Consider the following 15,890-nt stretch of genomic DNA (forward strand, 5'->3'; position numbering starts at 1 on the left):
GCACATGGCCCCATTTGGGAATGTTTTTAATAGGCCTCAGAGAATCAATTCTCTCCCTGACCCCTCTGTGATCTCCCTTGGATGGAGGGCCCCCTTGGGATCTTGCCCACAAGGTACTATTGCAACTCACATGGGCTAACTGCTTTTCCTGTCACCGGTTACTATGCCTCAGATGGCCTAATCACACCCAATATGTGGCCCTCCCACCCAAACACTGAGGCAACTGTAGCTAAAAACAAAGTTTGCTGAATTTTCAGTTGATGCTGAATGGTCAAAAGTTTTGGGCCACTGTCTATTAATTCCTGACTTGAGAAACACAAGTTTAAAAAAGAGGAGCCATAACACCACAGAACCAGGAGACACTCTGAAAAGGTACCCACTGTCCCCGAACAAAAGCTACAACCTTGCCCAGAAATGTACACACACTTTGTTCACCTGGGTAGCTCCTTCTTCAGTTCAGTGACTGTTCAGTCAATGACTAAATCTTTCCCAAAAGACTTGTGGGAAGTGGGAGTATAACATGTAGGGTTTTATGGTATCCTTCCTCAAAGAGGGCTGCTGCATTTCCTTATTACAAGTTCATTGTCTCACACTTTGGTTACCTTCCAATCTGAAATGCTTTAGGATTAGGGAGCAAACTATATGCTTGCTTCTTCTACCCTATGCCTGCTTCTCAGAAGTAAAATTCATACCAGTGAGCAATATTTGCTTTCACTTAAAGCAAGAGAAGATATGAGGTATGTTATGCAGTATGGATTGTCCAAGAAAAAAATTTAAAAAGTTGTAAGGTATGACTTGAAGAGCAATGGGAAAGCTCTCTTCTCCAAATATATTTTTGCAAATCCAGGTCTATGTACGAAATTCCTTATTGATAATTCTACTCCTAAACTCCCTCTTAAGATGCAAAAAACTGTTGGAAAAATTAGATAGGATTAAAACACACACACACATGGCCAGGCGCAGTGGCTCACTCCTGTAATCCCAGCACTTTGGGAGGCTGAGGCGCATGGATCACCTGAGGTCAGGAGATCGAGTCCAGCCTGGCATGGCAAAAGCCCATCTCTACTAATAATACAAAAATTAGCTGGTCGTGGTGGCGCACACCTGTAATTCCAGCTACTCCGGAGGCTGAGGCAGGAAAATCGCTTGAACCTAGAAAGAAGATGTTGCATTGAGCCGAGATCATGCCACTGCACCCCAGTCTGGGTGACAAGAATGACAAATCATCTAAAAACACACACACACCCCTACACACTGTCTCTAGGATAGGTAAGAAAAGTTCCTTGGGGGAAACAATTGAGGTTTCCGATGGGCACTATACAAAGGCTGGGTACAACAGAGGGCTTTTAAAAGGACAAATTCAAATAATAAGGTAGTAGTTGGCTGGGCGCGGCGGCTCATGCCTGTAATCCCGGCACTTTGAAAGCACGAGGGGGGTGGATCACGAGGTCAGGAGATCGAGACCATCCTGGCTAACACCATGAAACCCCGTCTCTAATAAAAATACAAAAAATCAGCCAGGCGTGGTGGCAGGCACTTGTAGTCCCAGCTACTTGGGAGGCTGAGGCAGGAGAATGGCGTGAACCTGGGAGGCGGAGCTTGCAGTGAGCCGAGATCGCACCACTGTACTCCAGCCTGGGTAACAGAGCGTGAGATTTCGTCTCAAAAAAAAAAAAAAAAAAGATGATAGTATGAAATGCCCCAGCTGTACTCTGACTCTGAGATTTAGAGGAAAACCGATTTCAAATCCAGATAAGCTTGGAGCTTCTTGGATCCCCACAGAAAGACACACACTGTACTCCAGCCTGAGCGACAGAGCAAGACTCTGTCTCTAAAAATAGAAGAAAAATAAAAATAAAAATAGAAGAAAAGAAAAGAAAGACAAATACAGGGGCCTCTTAGGAGAACCATCATTATCATGGATAAGAAAGGGATAGTCAAGTAATGTGAACATGCAGAGACCATGAACATCCAGAGACCATGAATTTGAGATAAAGGTCTGAAATTCCTTTCTTTAGCAGAGATGACAACAATTGTCCCAAACAAAATGATCCTTTCTCCCTATAAAGTTTTGTTCCATCTCTTTGGGCATTTCCTAGGACACCCAGTACACAACTTGGGGGGAGTGTGTGTGTGTACTGAAGGTGAATAACACACAGTACAGCCCTCTGCTTGTCGGACTTGGTAGAAGACAAAATGAACTGTGAAAGGAACGCAATAAATAACAGAGTATCATCCCAGAAGGGAAAACTGTAGAATGAATAAGACTAGAGTTTGGTGAGAACATGAAAACAGAATTGCCTTTTGTGGCACATCCCCCAAAGCAAAGCAAGATAAGTCTGATTTGCTGCCTCTGATCCTTGACCTTCCTAAATGAAATATGAGTAAGGTTATGTGTGAGAGGATTTATACTTCTTAAACTGCTGTACCGCTTCCATATTTTAAAATATGAACATATTACTTTTGTAATTAAGAAATGTAGTGATGGCCGGGTGCAGTGGCTCATGCCTGTAATCCCAGCACTTTGGGAGACGGAGGCGGGCGGATCATGAGGTCAAGAGATAGAGATCATCCTGGCCAACATGGTAAAACCCCGTCTCTACTAAAAATACAAAAATGAGCTGGGCGTGGTGGTGCGCACCTGTAGTCCCAGCTACTTGGGAGGCTGAGGCAGGAGAATCTCTTGAACCTGGGAGGTGTAGGTTGCAGTGAGCCGAGATTGCACCACTGCATTCCAGCCTGGCGACAGAGTGAGACTTCGTCTCAAAAAAAAAAAAAAAAAGAAATGTAGTGATAAAATATATTGGTAGAGAAGGGGAAAAGGAGGAAGTACAGTAAGGGAAAATCCAATAGGCTCCAATCTATGAGGGACTAAGAAGGCTAGCAGACCATTAAAAGTATGCAGGGAGGAGGGTACTCCACTCCTCATTTTTTTTTTTTTTTGGAGACAGGGTCTCATTCTGTCGCCTAGGCTGGAGTGCAGTGGCAAGAACATGGCTCACTGCACCCTCGAACTCCTGGGCTCAAGTGATCCTCCTGTCTCAGCCTCCCAAAGTGCTGGGATTACAGACATGGGCTACTGCACCTCTGTATCTTTTTCTCTACTCGCCATCTTCCCCAGATACTTCATAGTTTGACCCAACTTTTTAATAGCACAGAAATCTGGGCTTTTGAAGTAGACAAAGAACAAGGGGTGATATCAAGCTTTTGAAATGGAATTTCTCACTCTTCCCCAAATCTCTTCCTCAGTGATATCACCTCATAGTTTCGGACCTGTTAACTCCATTACCTGCCTGGGAAATACCCAAGTCTAAGTCCCACAAAAGTTTCACCAACTATAATCAGAAGACCTCCTAATGGCTGAGGATCTCTAAGCCCCTTTCCCACGTAGATAATGAAATAGATTCTCAGTTCTAGGAGACATGGTATTTACTATAGACCACATTATTAAGTAGGAAAGAAGTGGACAAAACATGCCCCCAATCCAACTCTTGGCTCTTTCATAGGACAGGAAACAGTAAGTTAAGAAACAGACTGCAGTATAGACCAGCTATCCAAGAGAAAGTGTAGGGGCTGAGTTTGGAGCAGCCAACAGTCATGGAAAAAAAAAATTACTTTGATCTTCATCCCTACCCTGGGAGTTTTAAAAAGCTTCAAATTACCACATCTAAATACTAAAGGGAACAAAAGAGTGTGTACTCCCAAGACCCAGAGCCTCCAGCCCACCCTTCAGCATTCCCAGAAGCTCCTATAACTGATTCAGGCCCTGCTTCCATTACTTCAACTACCTTAGTCTTCTAGATTAATACAGCTTTCTTCATTTTCCCCAGTTCTCCCTCACTGAACCCAAATCTCTCTCAGCTCAACACCATAGCACCCTCAGTTCTTTTTACAATAGGCACTTTCCCTGAAAAGAACGCTTCTTTCCAACTAAGAACCCTTCTCAGGCCCTTCCAATGAACCTCTCTGGAGGGACCCAGCTCCAGTCACCCCCGGGACTCAGGTCTGACCCCTCCTCATCTCCCAGCAAATGGGCTTACCTCACCCGCTGCCCTGTCCCTTTCCCCAGCTCCTCCCTCTTCAGCGCTGCTTAATGAGGCCTGCCCCTCCCCTCACTCAAGCTCCGAGCCTCCAGCGCCCGGCCCTCGGCCTGGCCGCCGCCACAGCCCAGCCGCCTTCCCGACTCACCAACTTCGGGGTCCCAGCCCGCCCAGTCCCCTCCTCAGCGCCCCCATTAGGCCTGCCGAAGCCCGGCCCCCTGCTCCCTTCTCCGGTGGGCCACTCTAACCCCTCGCTTAGGACCAGACCCGCCTCCGCTCTCAGGCCAGGTTGCTCTCATCTCCTGGGCGCTTCCGCCCCTGCCCTTTGGGGTCCATCAGCTCGGTACCTGGGGCTCCGTCTCCCCCGTCGGCCCCAAGCCTGTGTCGAACAGACAAACAGCTGCAGCTCAACCAAACCCTCCTGCCCCTCCTTCTCCTCTTCGCTCTGGGGCGGGGGCTCCAGCCAATAGCTCGATTACCCGCCTACCATCGGGGGGTGGGCTATATGTGCACTCATCCACCAATCCTCTGGAGAAAGGCGGGTCTCTTTGGGTGCTGTCACCAACAAGTACGAACAAGGGACTTGACAGGCGGGGCCACAAACCAATAGCAAGGGAGAAATCTCGAAGATGGACGAGGTAAGGATCCATTAAAGAGCAAGCTCCTGAAGACAGGGGGCGGTACAGTGCGGACAGGCGTATGTATCCACCAATAAAATCTCGACACCCCATGACCCCGCCTTTTGACTCATAAACATCTAATCAGGTGAGTGATGGAGGCGGGTCAAAGTGAAACTTTAACCAGTACTGCGAAAATACGGGACTTGACTGGCAGGCAAGGAGGGGTTGACGGGAGCCTTAGGAAGGCCGCTATTGACCTTCGCCCCTCCCCCTGGACTTGGCTGGGGCTGGCTCTAGTGCCCCGCCTTCTATGACAAATTCGCGGGCGTAAAGGGAAATACCTCTTCTAGGGATCCGGAGCCTGGGAATTTAAGTAACCCTGACATCAGCGCTTCCTCCCTTTAGTGAGGTTTCAGGGGACAGGAGTATTTGGGGTGGCCCGCGGGGGGTCTCAGATGTTTTTTGGTGGTGGAGTGAGACAATGGCAACTACAAGAAGTGGTAGCTTGGAGACGCTTTTTCAGAATCGTATGTAAATGTAAATAAAATAATCTTTGGAAAACTTTTCTGTTTGTGATATGAAACAGAAAGGAAAAAGGGCGTGCTTACTGGGAAATGCAGTGTCGAGAGGCAAATTCCCCGGGAGCCCTTTTCCTGCCGCTATGTATGTGCATGGGTGTGTGTGTGTGTATATATGGTGTGTATGTGGTGTGTTGTGTGTGTGTAGTATGTTGGCTGGGGGAAAGGAGGTTTGCTGGTGTGTGGAGAAAGTAGAAAGTATATAGACTTCAGTTTCCCCAGCCATAAATAGGAACGATAATAACCACTTTGTTCATTGTAAGCACTAGCCAAAATGGGGTGGGGTGGGTAGCCATGCACAGAGAGATTAGGAAAAGGGGTCCGAAATCAATGATCACATATACATATTCATATTCTGTTTCTCACCATTCTTTCAGTAAATAGGAAAGAGATGAACTATAAAACTAGGCACATTTTTTTAATGAACTACAAACTAAATTACAAATAACGTTAATAGCAAGAGCACTCAAGGACAAGGATGACAGAAACAAAGCATAAACAAAAAAAATGCTTTTTTTTTTTTTATAAAGCACTGTCATTACAAAACCCCAAGGTGCACATGGCAACAAATCCACCCACTCTAACCAAAAAAAAAAAAAAAAAAAAGCCAACCCTACTATAGGATATAACCCGAAATATAAATATAATTGTTCATCCTTCTTTTAAAGAAATATTTTTGCCCATGCCCTCAATCACAGCCCTAAAAAACTGTCAGTACTCTCAAAATGATGCCTAAACCCTAACTTCCAACTCCTATGGGGTAGGAGGTGGACTTCAGAGGAAAACGGGATCAGGGATCCCTGGCAACTGAAGAACTAAGAATACTAAAAGGAAGAGAAAAATTCAGACAACTCTCACCTGCCTCATAAGGCCATGGTGAAGCAATAGATTGGAATGAAGCACAATCCCTGTCCCAGGGCCTCCCAGATTCCTCATGCCTGTAGAAGGGACAAACAAGGGGACTGGGGCCAATCATTTTTCTGCAGTCCCACCCGGGCTGAGTCTTGAGTCTCCCAGCCTATTAGGTGAGGCAGAACACTAACTAGGGTATAAACTGATTGGATCTATTTTTTCAACCGAATTCTTTAAAATAGACTCCTCCCAGTGGTTTTGTTTGACTTGGTTCTCAAAAGTTCCAACTTAGCCCCCTGCTATCATTTGGCCTTTACAAACATTGTGGCAGCAGGAGGCTTGGGATCCTGGTCATCCCAAACACTGGAAATAATAATTATGGGGCATTCAGAGATTGGTACGGCAAATCTAACCTGTAGGAAGGCTTTTTTTTTTTCTTTCTTTTTTTTTCTATAGCAACCCTCTTCAGCAGTAACTAAGAGAAGGGGGAAAGGGTGGTGGAGGCTAACTTAAGTGCATCTAATACTGAAACTTCCTTTCATTTTCACCGGTTCCTCCCTTTCACCCCTGTATTCCCAGAGTTGGCTGGCCAAGACTAGAAGGTGAGTGTTTAAGGCAAGATCAGAGGGCCCACCTGAGTCCAAATAGCCCAAGGCCAAGCCAAGTCAAGCCCACACTGGAGCAGAGGGTGAGATTAGGGCTGGGGGCTTCGAGAAGGCTATCAGAGTCGAAGATGGGGTACTGGCTTGGTCACATCCTGGAAGAAAGGGTGAGCCAGGGCTGCCTTGGCCGAAATCCGCTTGTTAGGATCGTAGTGCAGCATTTGCTAGAGGGAGAGATGTATGTTGACTTCAATCATGTGATAGTGGACTAAATGGGCAGCAGGTGTTCCCAGAAATCAGGAAACCAGAACTCCTTCTACCCAAGGCAGAATTCTTACTTCCATCCTCCCATAGCTGAATCAGTGTGCCAACAGGGAGAGCAGGAACCAGGGAAACAAAATACTGAGGCCCAGATTTCAGGGTCTCATCCTTCCTTCATCCTGGAAAAGCCCTTCCCTGGGAGAAATGAATGAGGGAAAACAGGTGCCCACTCTCACCGATAACAAGCTCCGTCCATCTTCATCCAGGGGAGGTACAACTTTACTAAAATCTTGCCGGGCCCACTTGGGGAAACTTGGCTTGTAATCAGGCATAGAAGTAACTCCTGGCCATACCACCTCATCTGGGGTCCCCAGAGTCCGAAAGATCCGGAAGAGCTGGTCAATCTCAGAATCTCCAGGGAATAGGGCCCGGCGAGTCACCTGAAAATGGAGAAAGAGAAAATACTAAGACCTACGTTGACGTCAGTCAAAACTCTCCTCTATACAAAGGAGTTCCCACAGACAGTAGGTCAGCAGGGCCCCATGACTCCCTCCCCAGGGCCTTTCATGGGGTCAGTCACACAGAACCTGAGACAATGAAGTCCCTTCATCTGTCTCCTCGCCCCCGCCTTCCTTCCCCCAACCATAGTTTTGCAGATCCCCAAGGCTGGGTGGGTCTGGGAGGGGCTGAATGTCTGCAATGCCACTGACGTGTAGCAAAGGGATCCCAAGCCACTCACGGGGTATGGGGTAGACACTGCAGTCATCCCCCAACCTTGTGATGCAGCCACTTCTAGATAGGAGTACAGCAGGCAGAGGCTCTGTCTTCCATTTCTTCTGTGTTCCCTACAGTACCTAGCATGGTGCTGGCTACCCACTAGATGCTTAACAAATATTTTTGGATGAATTGAGAGAGGAATATGGACAATTGTAAGGTAATGCACTGGGGGATAAATGCACATTACATATGTACAGGCTAATGGTCTTTAAGCTGTTGGTTATAACCCAGATAAAAGACAATAAAACATATTGCTGATTTGAAGCCTCAGCCTACTGCACTGCACTGTTGTATTAAAGGAGATAGGAGCTTCTACATAAAGCCAGGTCTCAAGGATCCTTCAATCTGAAAAGCCAGAGGTTGAAGGGGGACATGATCTAAATCTTTTTTTTTTTTTTTTTTTTTGAGATGGAATCTCGTTCTGTCGCCCAGGCTGGAGTGCAGTGGTGCAATCTCGGCTCACTGCAACCTCCATCTCCTGGGTTCAAGCGATTCTCCTGCCTTGGCCTCCCAAGTAGCTGGGATTACAGGTGTGTGCCACCACACCTGGCTAATTTTTGTATTTTTAGTACAGATGGGGTTTCACCATTTTGGCCAGGCTGGTCTCGAACTCCTGACCTCAGGTGATCCACCTATACCTCAGCTTCCCAAAGTGCTGGGACTACAGGTGTGAGCCACTGCACTCTGCCTAAATCTGCAATTTAAATGAAGGGTGTGGATAAAGTGACCACAATTGTCTTCACTACATTGCTGGCACCACACAACAAGGTCTACAAGCCTTGAAATGAAGGCCTGAAATAAAAGAGGCACTAAATGAAATCATTCTCCCAAATACATGCAGACTCAGCTAAAACAGCTGCAGAAATGCTTTGTGTCATTTCAGGGATAAGAGAAGTATACTAGGTACTAAGGCTGTTTGAGGATATCCTAACATTGTGGTTGATATTGGGGCAACAGTTGCATCCTTTCCCACCATTCCCCTTGGTGCTACTTTAGAGACAGAACCCTGTGATAGAAGGGCCATAGGTCTGGGCCAAGAAACAGTTCTGTTGTTCTTGAATGTGGGGAGGAGGCGGCTGGGTGGAACTTGGGAAAGCCTCCATACCATCTCAGCAAAGATGCAGCCCAGGCTCCAGATGTCCACGGCTGTGGAGTAGTATTTGCAGCCTAGGAGGATTTCAGGAGCTCGGTACCACAGGGTCACCACCTGAAGGACAGGAATAGGGAGGGGTGGAGTGGTTTATAGGGTATGGAGATTCCCACATCTCAGTTCCTCAACACTACTCTGCTAACTCATGGCCTCTTAACAAGCAGTTTCCTTCCCTCCATCTTTCCCCTCTCACTGATTTCCAGTCCATAGTTCTGGAGTCCATATTTTCTGAACCCCCAATTTGAGATCTTCCTGGAAAAACTTGAGACAAATGGTCATAATTTGATTTCAAAATTTTTTCTTTTTGTAGATTTGTAGAGATGGGGTCTCGCTATGTTGCCCATGATGGTCTCGAACTCCTGGGTTCAAGTGATCCTCCCACTTCAGCCTCCCAAAGTACTGGTATTACAGGCGTGAGCCCAGTTAGCAACACAGTATGAATTCCATGCATGCCCTAAGACTCTTTAAGATGTCAAGAGATTATTTCTACCTAGTAAGAAACTATTAGCCAGATATTTTTAGTAAATTTGTGAATACCCTAGTTAACACCTCTTGGGAAGCTCAGAGAAGAAAGGCATAAAGGGACTCACCTCATGGGTGTAAGTACGAACAGGGACTCCAAAAGCTCTGGCTAGTCCAAAGTCTGCTAGCTTGATGGCCCCCTCTGTGTTAATAAGCAGATTCTGAGGCTTAAGGTCTCGGTGGAGGACCCGATGAGAATGGCAGAAAGCTAGGCCCTGGAGCAGCTGGAACAGATAGCTCTGACAAAGAAGAAAGAGAGGACTGTGTTTCTCCATCACAGTGAGCAGACTGGGTTTGCTCTGTGCCCCCAAAACTCTACTAAAGCCTTTACTATGTTGGATTATAGTTACATATTTACAAGCTATTTCTCCCAATGGACTGTCAGCCCAGAGAGGATAAGGACCAAGTCTTACTCAATTTTGCTTCCCTTTTCTATATGCTGTGCATTGAACAAATGTTTGTTAATAAAGTAGCTCTGGGAGTGAATAATCCAGCCCTAAAATAGACAATAGAGACTTACTAGCTAGTTCTTCCACCAAACAGAAGGGCTTTTTGGAGGAATTTACCAAGTGCTCTCAAATCCCATTTATCTGAGTTTCATCTGACCTTCCACCTGAGTTGCTAGGTTGACTCACTAGAGTTTCAACTTTGATTGTTCAGTCCAACCCTAGGGTTAATGAATATAATGAGCAGGGAAGGAGACACAAAAAGAAGGGGAGTGTGTGTGTGTAGGAGATGAGGACTCAGAAGGAGGCCGAGATCATAAAATATCAACCTGAATTGCCTGCCACCAGTCCCCCAAGACATGCCCATGATGGGAGGAGCTGATGAGAAGCATTACCTTGATGAGGGGAAGAGGAATGCCAGTGAGAGCAGAGGCATCCATGAATTTCTTGAGATCTTGGTGCAGAAATTCAAAAACCAGGTAGAGTTTATTTTCTGTGTGAATGACATCCAGCAGCCTAGAGAAGTAAAGTTTGAGGAAATGGAGGTGCGAGAGAGAGAAAAGCCCACGCTGTACAGACAACTCATCCTCCTTTCCAGCTGGATTGCCTCTCAGACACATACTCACTTGACAATATTAGGATGGTTAAGTTCCTTAAGCAGAGAGATCTCTCGGATGGCAGTACTGGGCACACCCTCAGTCTCACTTGGAGAGGTTGGGAAAGCAGAGACGGGAATATGGTTACAAATATTCCTTTTTCCTCCACCTAGTCATTTCTTTCCCCCAAGGAGACACCACCCAGCACCCCCTAGGAAAGTCAGAGAAAAGAAAGGGTGCTGGAAAGAGCTAATTCTTGGGTAGTCAGGGTATGGCTTTTGCACATATTAAGGTCATTATCTCCTCTTTTCCCAGGGGTAGGTAAGTAAAGCCGTCTGGTGAAGGTGAAGCAGGGAGGCTGTAATGGGGGAAAAAAAAATGCAGGAGTAGCCCCCAGTCTCCCCAGAGGGGCCAGTGAGGTTCAACTGCCATTCTTTGGAAAGAGGAGAGAATTCTAAGGTGAGGGTGGGGCAGTGAGGAGAGCTCTTCATTCAGAAAGGCGCTCCTCGCCGGTTCCCACATAACTTCACTCCATGGAGAGTCTTGGACCTCATCTCAGAGGCCTCCTTTCTCTCCCCGAGTCTCTGTGTTCGCACATTTGGGGGCACGATCCGGCTCAGTTTGGGAAGAAAGTTTTCCATGGATTCCACACCACCCTATACTCTCCCCAGGGAGTATAAGTATACACTCCACCTTCTACTGGCCCCCAACCCACCTCTCCACTTCTAAAGAAGTCCGTCCCTGTTGTCTTCCGGTCCCTGGACGGCTACCCGCCCGTGGGGGATTGGGGGGGGGACAGTCAAGGAGGTCCCCAGTTAGGAGTCCTGGGTACAGAGGCCACTCACGTGTCCAGGCGGATTTTCTTAAGCGCCACCACTTCTCCCGTCAACTTGTTTCTGGCTTTGTACACAACTCCGTACGTGCCCTCTCCGATCTTTTCCACCTTTTGGAAGTTCTCCATGAAGAGCCAGCAAGTCGGGTCAGCCCGGCCCTGGAGCGGGGGCCTGGGAACCCTGCAGAAGGCGGACCCTGGCTCTCGGGGGCCGAGGAGGGGGAAACAGGGCCCAGTATGGTGCCCCCGGGTCGGGATGGAACGCAGTATACCTCTCGCTCTTGTCAATTTGGCCAACTTGAAACAATGTTGCCGCCTCCCCCCGAGTTCCCGACCGCCACCAGAAGCCCCGCCCCTGCTTCCCGCGTTTCCCTGGCTCCGCCCCCAGGCCTTTCTATTGGTCAACGTCAGAGCCGGGGGCGAGTGCAGCGCTCCTCCCCGCAAATGACCCCGCCCCAGGCAAGTTTGGTTCTTCGGGGGCTAGACAAATTTCTTCCTTGGTGGGGTGGCTGAACAGTCTTCCCAAGTACCTACTTTAGGTCCAAGTTTCCTACCTGTGTCTCCAGTCTGTAGGGATTTCTTGATTTCTAACTCACTATTTTCACCACTCCTGGGGAAAATATGTATCGACCTAAGGTTAAATTCCACCTGGCCTAGGAGCCTCCTTTGAAAAGCAGGAAACCAGGAATCTCGTTGTAAAGAATTCCTGGACCTCAGAGGAGTCGTTGCCTCTGCCTCATAGCTTACCCCGACGCTGTCTCTGTTTTGGGATGCAGGGTTCTGTTTCTGTTTTTTTTGAGAAGTTCCTGGTTTAATTCACTCTCCCATGATGAACTGTTGTGTCTGGTATGTATTATGCAGGTGCCTTTCAGTCAGCCCTTGCTCGGGAGTATATGAAAGTGACCCAGTGAAACCAGAAACTGCCATTGAGTAGCAGGATGGGAAAGCAATGTCTAGGGACCAGGATCCCTTTGTCAGTTTTTCCTTTTTCCTCTTCTCCGGCCCCTCCCAGGCCTTCTCTGAGGGAGAAGAGGAAGGGCTATGCAAATGAGCACCCTTTTCTTATATAGGGGCCTATCCCAGTCCCCCCAGTGCCTTTGGTTGCTGGAGGGAAGAACACGATGGATCTGGTGCTAAAAAGATGCCTTCTTCATTTGGCTGTGATAGGTGTTTTGCTGGCTGTGGGAGCTACAAAAGGTATGTGTGGATATGTGGACATGAGCAGGTGTGAACTTGGGGATGAATTCCCCCTGCTCTGGTTTCTCTCCTCCTAATGGGAGATAGCGGCAATATTTCAGGCGTCTCCCACTCATTTGATTTAGTGAGAATGTGGGCACCTGGGCTCCCTCCCTACATGGAGTTTTGGGATTGAGCCTGAAAATAATCTCATATGCTTGGAGGGGCAGAAGAATAGAAGGTTTCTGTGGCACTGATTCTGAGGCTTCCTTGGCAGTGAGCTGGAGCAGGGGCTCCAAAGGGGTGAAATGTGCGGGAGACTCTTTTAAGAAATGTCTCTTGGGGTAGGAGATCCAAAGTGGGGAGTCAGAGAATGTAGTATTGGGTAGGAGACTAAGGAGATACAATCCTCTCCCCTTGGGATGGGTACGGGTGAACACAGCCCAGACCTTTTGTTCTGGGGCTGGGAGAGATAGGCAGAGGGGTCTCAGCTGAGCATCACATGAAAGGGCTCTGGGGGATTGGGCCTCGTGACAGGAGTAAGGGGAGGGGCTGAGGTGGTGAGAGGGTCTGGAATGTCCCGTACTGCTCTGAGGAGAGTTGGAAGTGGAGAAAGAATGGGGTATCTTATGACTTCTCTTGCTCTAGTGGTGGGATGCTCAATGAGATGATTCCAGATCCTCCCCCAGCAGAATCAACTAGGGTTACAGCACACATTAGAAAGGGGATGAAAAGGGGATGAGGCCGGGCGTGGTGGCTCACGCCTGTAATCCCAGCACTTTGGGAGGGTGGATCACAAGGTCAGAAGTTCGAGACCAGCTTCACCAATATGGTGAAACCCTGTCTCTACTAAAAGTACAAAAATTAGCTGGGCATGGTGGCGCATGCCTGTAGTTCCAGCTACTTGGTAGGCTGTGGCAGGAGAATCACTGGAACCCGGAAGGCGGAGGTTGCAGTGAGCCAAGATCACGCTACTGTACTCCAGCCCGAGTGACACAGCGAGTCTCCGTCTCGAAAAAAAAAAAAAGAAAAGAAAGGGGATGAGGCCTGGCACAGTAACTCATGCCTGTAATCCTAGCACTTTGGGAGACTGAGGTGGGTGGATCACTTGAGGTCAGACCAGCCTGGCCAATATGGCAAAACCCCATCTCTACTAAAAATACAAAAATTAGGTGGGCATGGTGGTACGCCCCTATAATCCCAGCTACTTGGGAGGCTGAGGCACGAGAATCACTTGAACCTGGGAGGCAGAGGTTGAAGCAAGCTGAGATCACACCACTGCATTCCAGCCTGGGCAAAAGAGCAAGACTCTGTCTGAAAAAAATAAAAAAAGAAAAGAAAGGAGATGAGGAGGCTCACACCTGTAATCCTAGCACTTTGGGAGGCCGTGGCCATAGGATTGCTTGAGCCCAGGAGTTCAAGACTAGCCTGAGCAACATAGTGAGACCCTGTCTCTACAAAAAGTAAAAAAATTATTCAGGCCTAGGCCGGGCACGGTGGCTCATGCCTGTAATCCAGCACTTTGGAAGGCCAAGGCAGGTGGATCACCTGAAGTCGGGAGTTTGAGACCAGCCCGATCAACATAGAGAAACCCAGTCTCTACTAAAAATACAAAATTAGCTGGGTGTGGTGGCGCATGCCTGTAATCCCAGCCACTCAGGAGGCTGAGGCAGGAGAATTGCTTGAACCCAGCAGGCGGAGGTTACAGTAAACCGAGATCGCGCCATTGCATTCCAGCCTTCCAGCCTGGGCAACAAGAGCGAAACTCTGTCTCAAAAAGAAAAAAAAAATTATCTGGGCCTGGTGGTGAGCACCTGTGGTCCTAGCTACTTGGGAGGCTAATCAGGAAGATGGCTTCAGCCCAGGAGTTTGAGGGTGCAGTGAGTGATGAATGTGCCACTGCACGCAGGGTGAGAGAGCAAAACCCTGTATCAAAAGGAAAGGAAAAGGAAAAGGAAAAGGAAAGGGGAAAGAAAAGGGGAAAGGGAAGGAAGTTTCTGCAGGAAAGGGAAAAATGGGGTGAGGGTAGTTTTTGCTGTGCTGAAATATATACAGATAGGAGGGGAGAGAGGTTTCTGCAGGAAAGGGGAAAATGGGGTGAAAATAGTTTCTGCTGTGCTGAAATATATGCATTATATCCCAGCCCCGCTTTCTCCCTAGATGCTTAGTCTCACAGATTTCTAGGAAGTTCTCCTTGATCTGACTTTCCTTGCTGTGCTGCAGTTTCAAGTCTTTTTCTTTTACTACATTCCTTAATGTATCCTGGAAAGAGTCTGTTCACACCCACCCACCTAAGGCTCTTAAAAAAAGATTGTGCTTATAGTTTGGATCCCGATTTTAAAAATCATGAGACATTTTTCTAGATAGTCATGAAATTTTATATGGACTGAGTTTGATAATTTTGTCTAGCATGAAATGACATTGTACTTATGCAAGAAAATACTCATATTTTTTAAATTTGTAGGGTTAAAATAATACGATGTTTGGGATTTGCTTTTACATACTTTAGCCAAAACAAAAACAACAACTAGTAAGGATAAACAAAGCAAATGTGGCAAGGTGTTGATAGTTGTTGGACCTGGGTAGGGCAGAGGGAGAGCCAGCATATCCTTTTCTTCTCAGACCTCTCTTGGTCAGTTACAATAACTTTGTCTACCCTGTCCCCATGCCGCATCTCTGCCAGCCTCTAATCCATCCTCCTCACTGCTTGCCATCATGATCTTTCTAAAACACAAATTTGATCATGTTCAAAAGGAAATTTTTTTTTTTGAGATGGAGTCTCACTCTGTCGCCCAGGCTGGAGTGCAGTGGCGTGATCTCGGCTCACTGCCACCTCCGCCTCCCGGGTTCAAGCAATTCTCCTGCCTCAGCCTCCTTGGTAGCTGGAACTACAGGTGCCTGCCACCACGCCCAACTAATTTTTGTATTTTTAGTAGAGACAGGGTTTCACTTGGCCAGGCTGGTCTTGAACTCCTGACCTTGTGATCCACCTGCCTTGGCCTCTCAAAGTGCTGGGATTATAGGCGTGAGTCACAGTGCCTGGCTAAAAGTAAAATTTTATGGTATGTGAATTATGCTTGATTTAAAACAAAACAGGTCGGGCACGGTGGCTCACACCTATAATCCCAGCACTTTGGGAGGCCAAAGCAGACGGATCACTTGAGGTCAGGAGTTTGAGACAAGCCTGGCCAACATGGCGAAACCATGAAACATGGCAAAACTAAAAATACAAAAATTAGTCGGGTGTGGTGGTGGGTGCCTGCAGTCCCAGCTACTTGGGAGGCTGAGGAACGAGAATTGCTTGAACCTAGAAAGCGGAGGCTATAATGAGCCAAGATCACGCCACTGCATTCCAGCCTAGGGGTAGAACAAGACATCATCTCAAATAATAATAATAATAATAATAAATAAGGGTTTTTTTTTTTTTTTTTGAGATGG

At 47.4% G+C, this 15,890-nt stretch overlaps 3 protein-coding genes across 7 annotated transcripts in view; 1 reads left to right on the forward strand and 2 right to left on the reverse strand.

Moving 5' to 3' along the window:
• The window catches only part of RAB5B (RAB5B, member RAS oncogene family), a 29,805-nt gene extending 25,274 nt beyond the window's left edge, over positions 1–4,531 (reverse strand). Inside the window, exon 1 of the mRNA XM_011926145.1 lies at positions 4,388–4,531. The gene's annotated coding sequence lies outside the window, so the exon portion shown is untranslated. The remainder of the gene's footprint in view (positions 1–4,387) is intronic.
• Positions 4,532–5,630: 1,099 nt separating this feature from the next.
• CDK2 (cyclin-dependent kinase 2) lies at positions 5,631–11,639 on the reverse strand. Of its 5 annotated transcripts, XM_011926148.1 has the most exons (8): positions 11,290–11,639; positions 10,475–10,552; positions 10,244–10,364; positions 9,471–9,641; positions 8,836–8,937; positions 7,693–7,836; positions 7,190–7,393; positions 5,631–6,916 (listed from the first exon to the last, which is right to left on the reverse strand). In XM_011926148.1, exons 1-8 carry the CDS (start codon positions 11,403–11,405, stop codon positions 6,812–6,814), a joined length of 1,041 nt encoding a protein of 346 aa, XP_011781538.1. In that variant the 5' UTR covers positions 11,406–11,639; the 3' UTR covers positions 5,631–6,811. The 5 variants fall into 5 exon arrangements, with proteins under 5 accessions (XP_011781538.1, XP_011781539.1, XP_011781540.1 ...); XM_011926149.1 differs by lacking the exon at positions 7,693–7,836; XM_011926150.1 differs by lacking the exon at positions 7,693–7,836 and having other exon boundaries at positions 10,994–11,614.
• Positions 11,640–11,709: 70 nt separating this feature from the next.
• The window catches only part of PMEL (premelanosome protein), a 19,280-nt gene continuing 15,099 nt past the window's right edge, over positions 11,710–15,890 (forward strand). The window contains exons 1-2 of the mRNA XM_011926154.1: positions 11,710–11,735; positions 12,347–12,473. Of these exons, the coding sequence (XP_011781544.1) occupies positions 11,721–11,735; positions 12,347–12,473 (142 nt within the window). The 5' untranslated portion in view covers positions 11,710–11,720. The remainder of the gene's footprint in view (positions 11,736–12,346; positions 12,474–15,890) is intronic.

Source organism: Colobus angolensis, unplaced genomic scaffold (assembly GCF_000951035.1).
Source record: "Colobus angolensis palliatus isolate OR3802 unplaced genomic scaffold, Cang.pa_1.0 Scaffold67, whole genome shotgun sequence".
Classification (NCBI taxonomy): Eukaryota; Metazoa; Chordata; class Mammalia; order Primates; family Cercopithecidae; genus Colobus; species Colobus angolensis.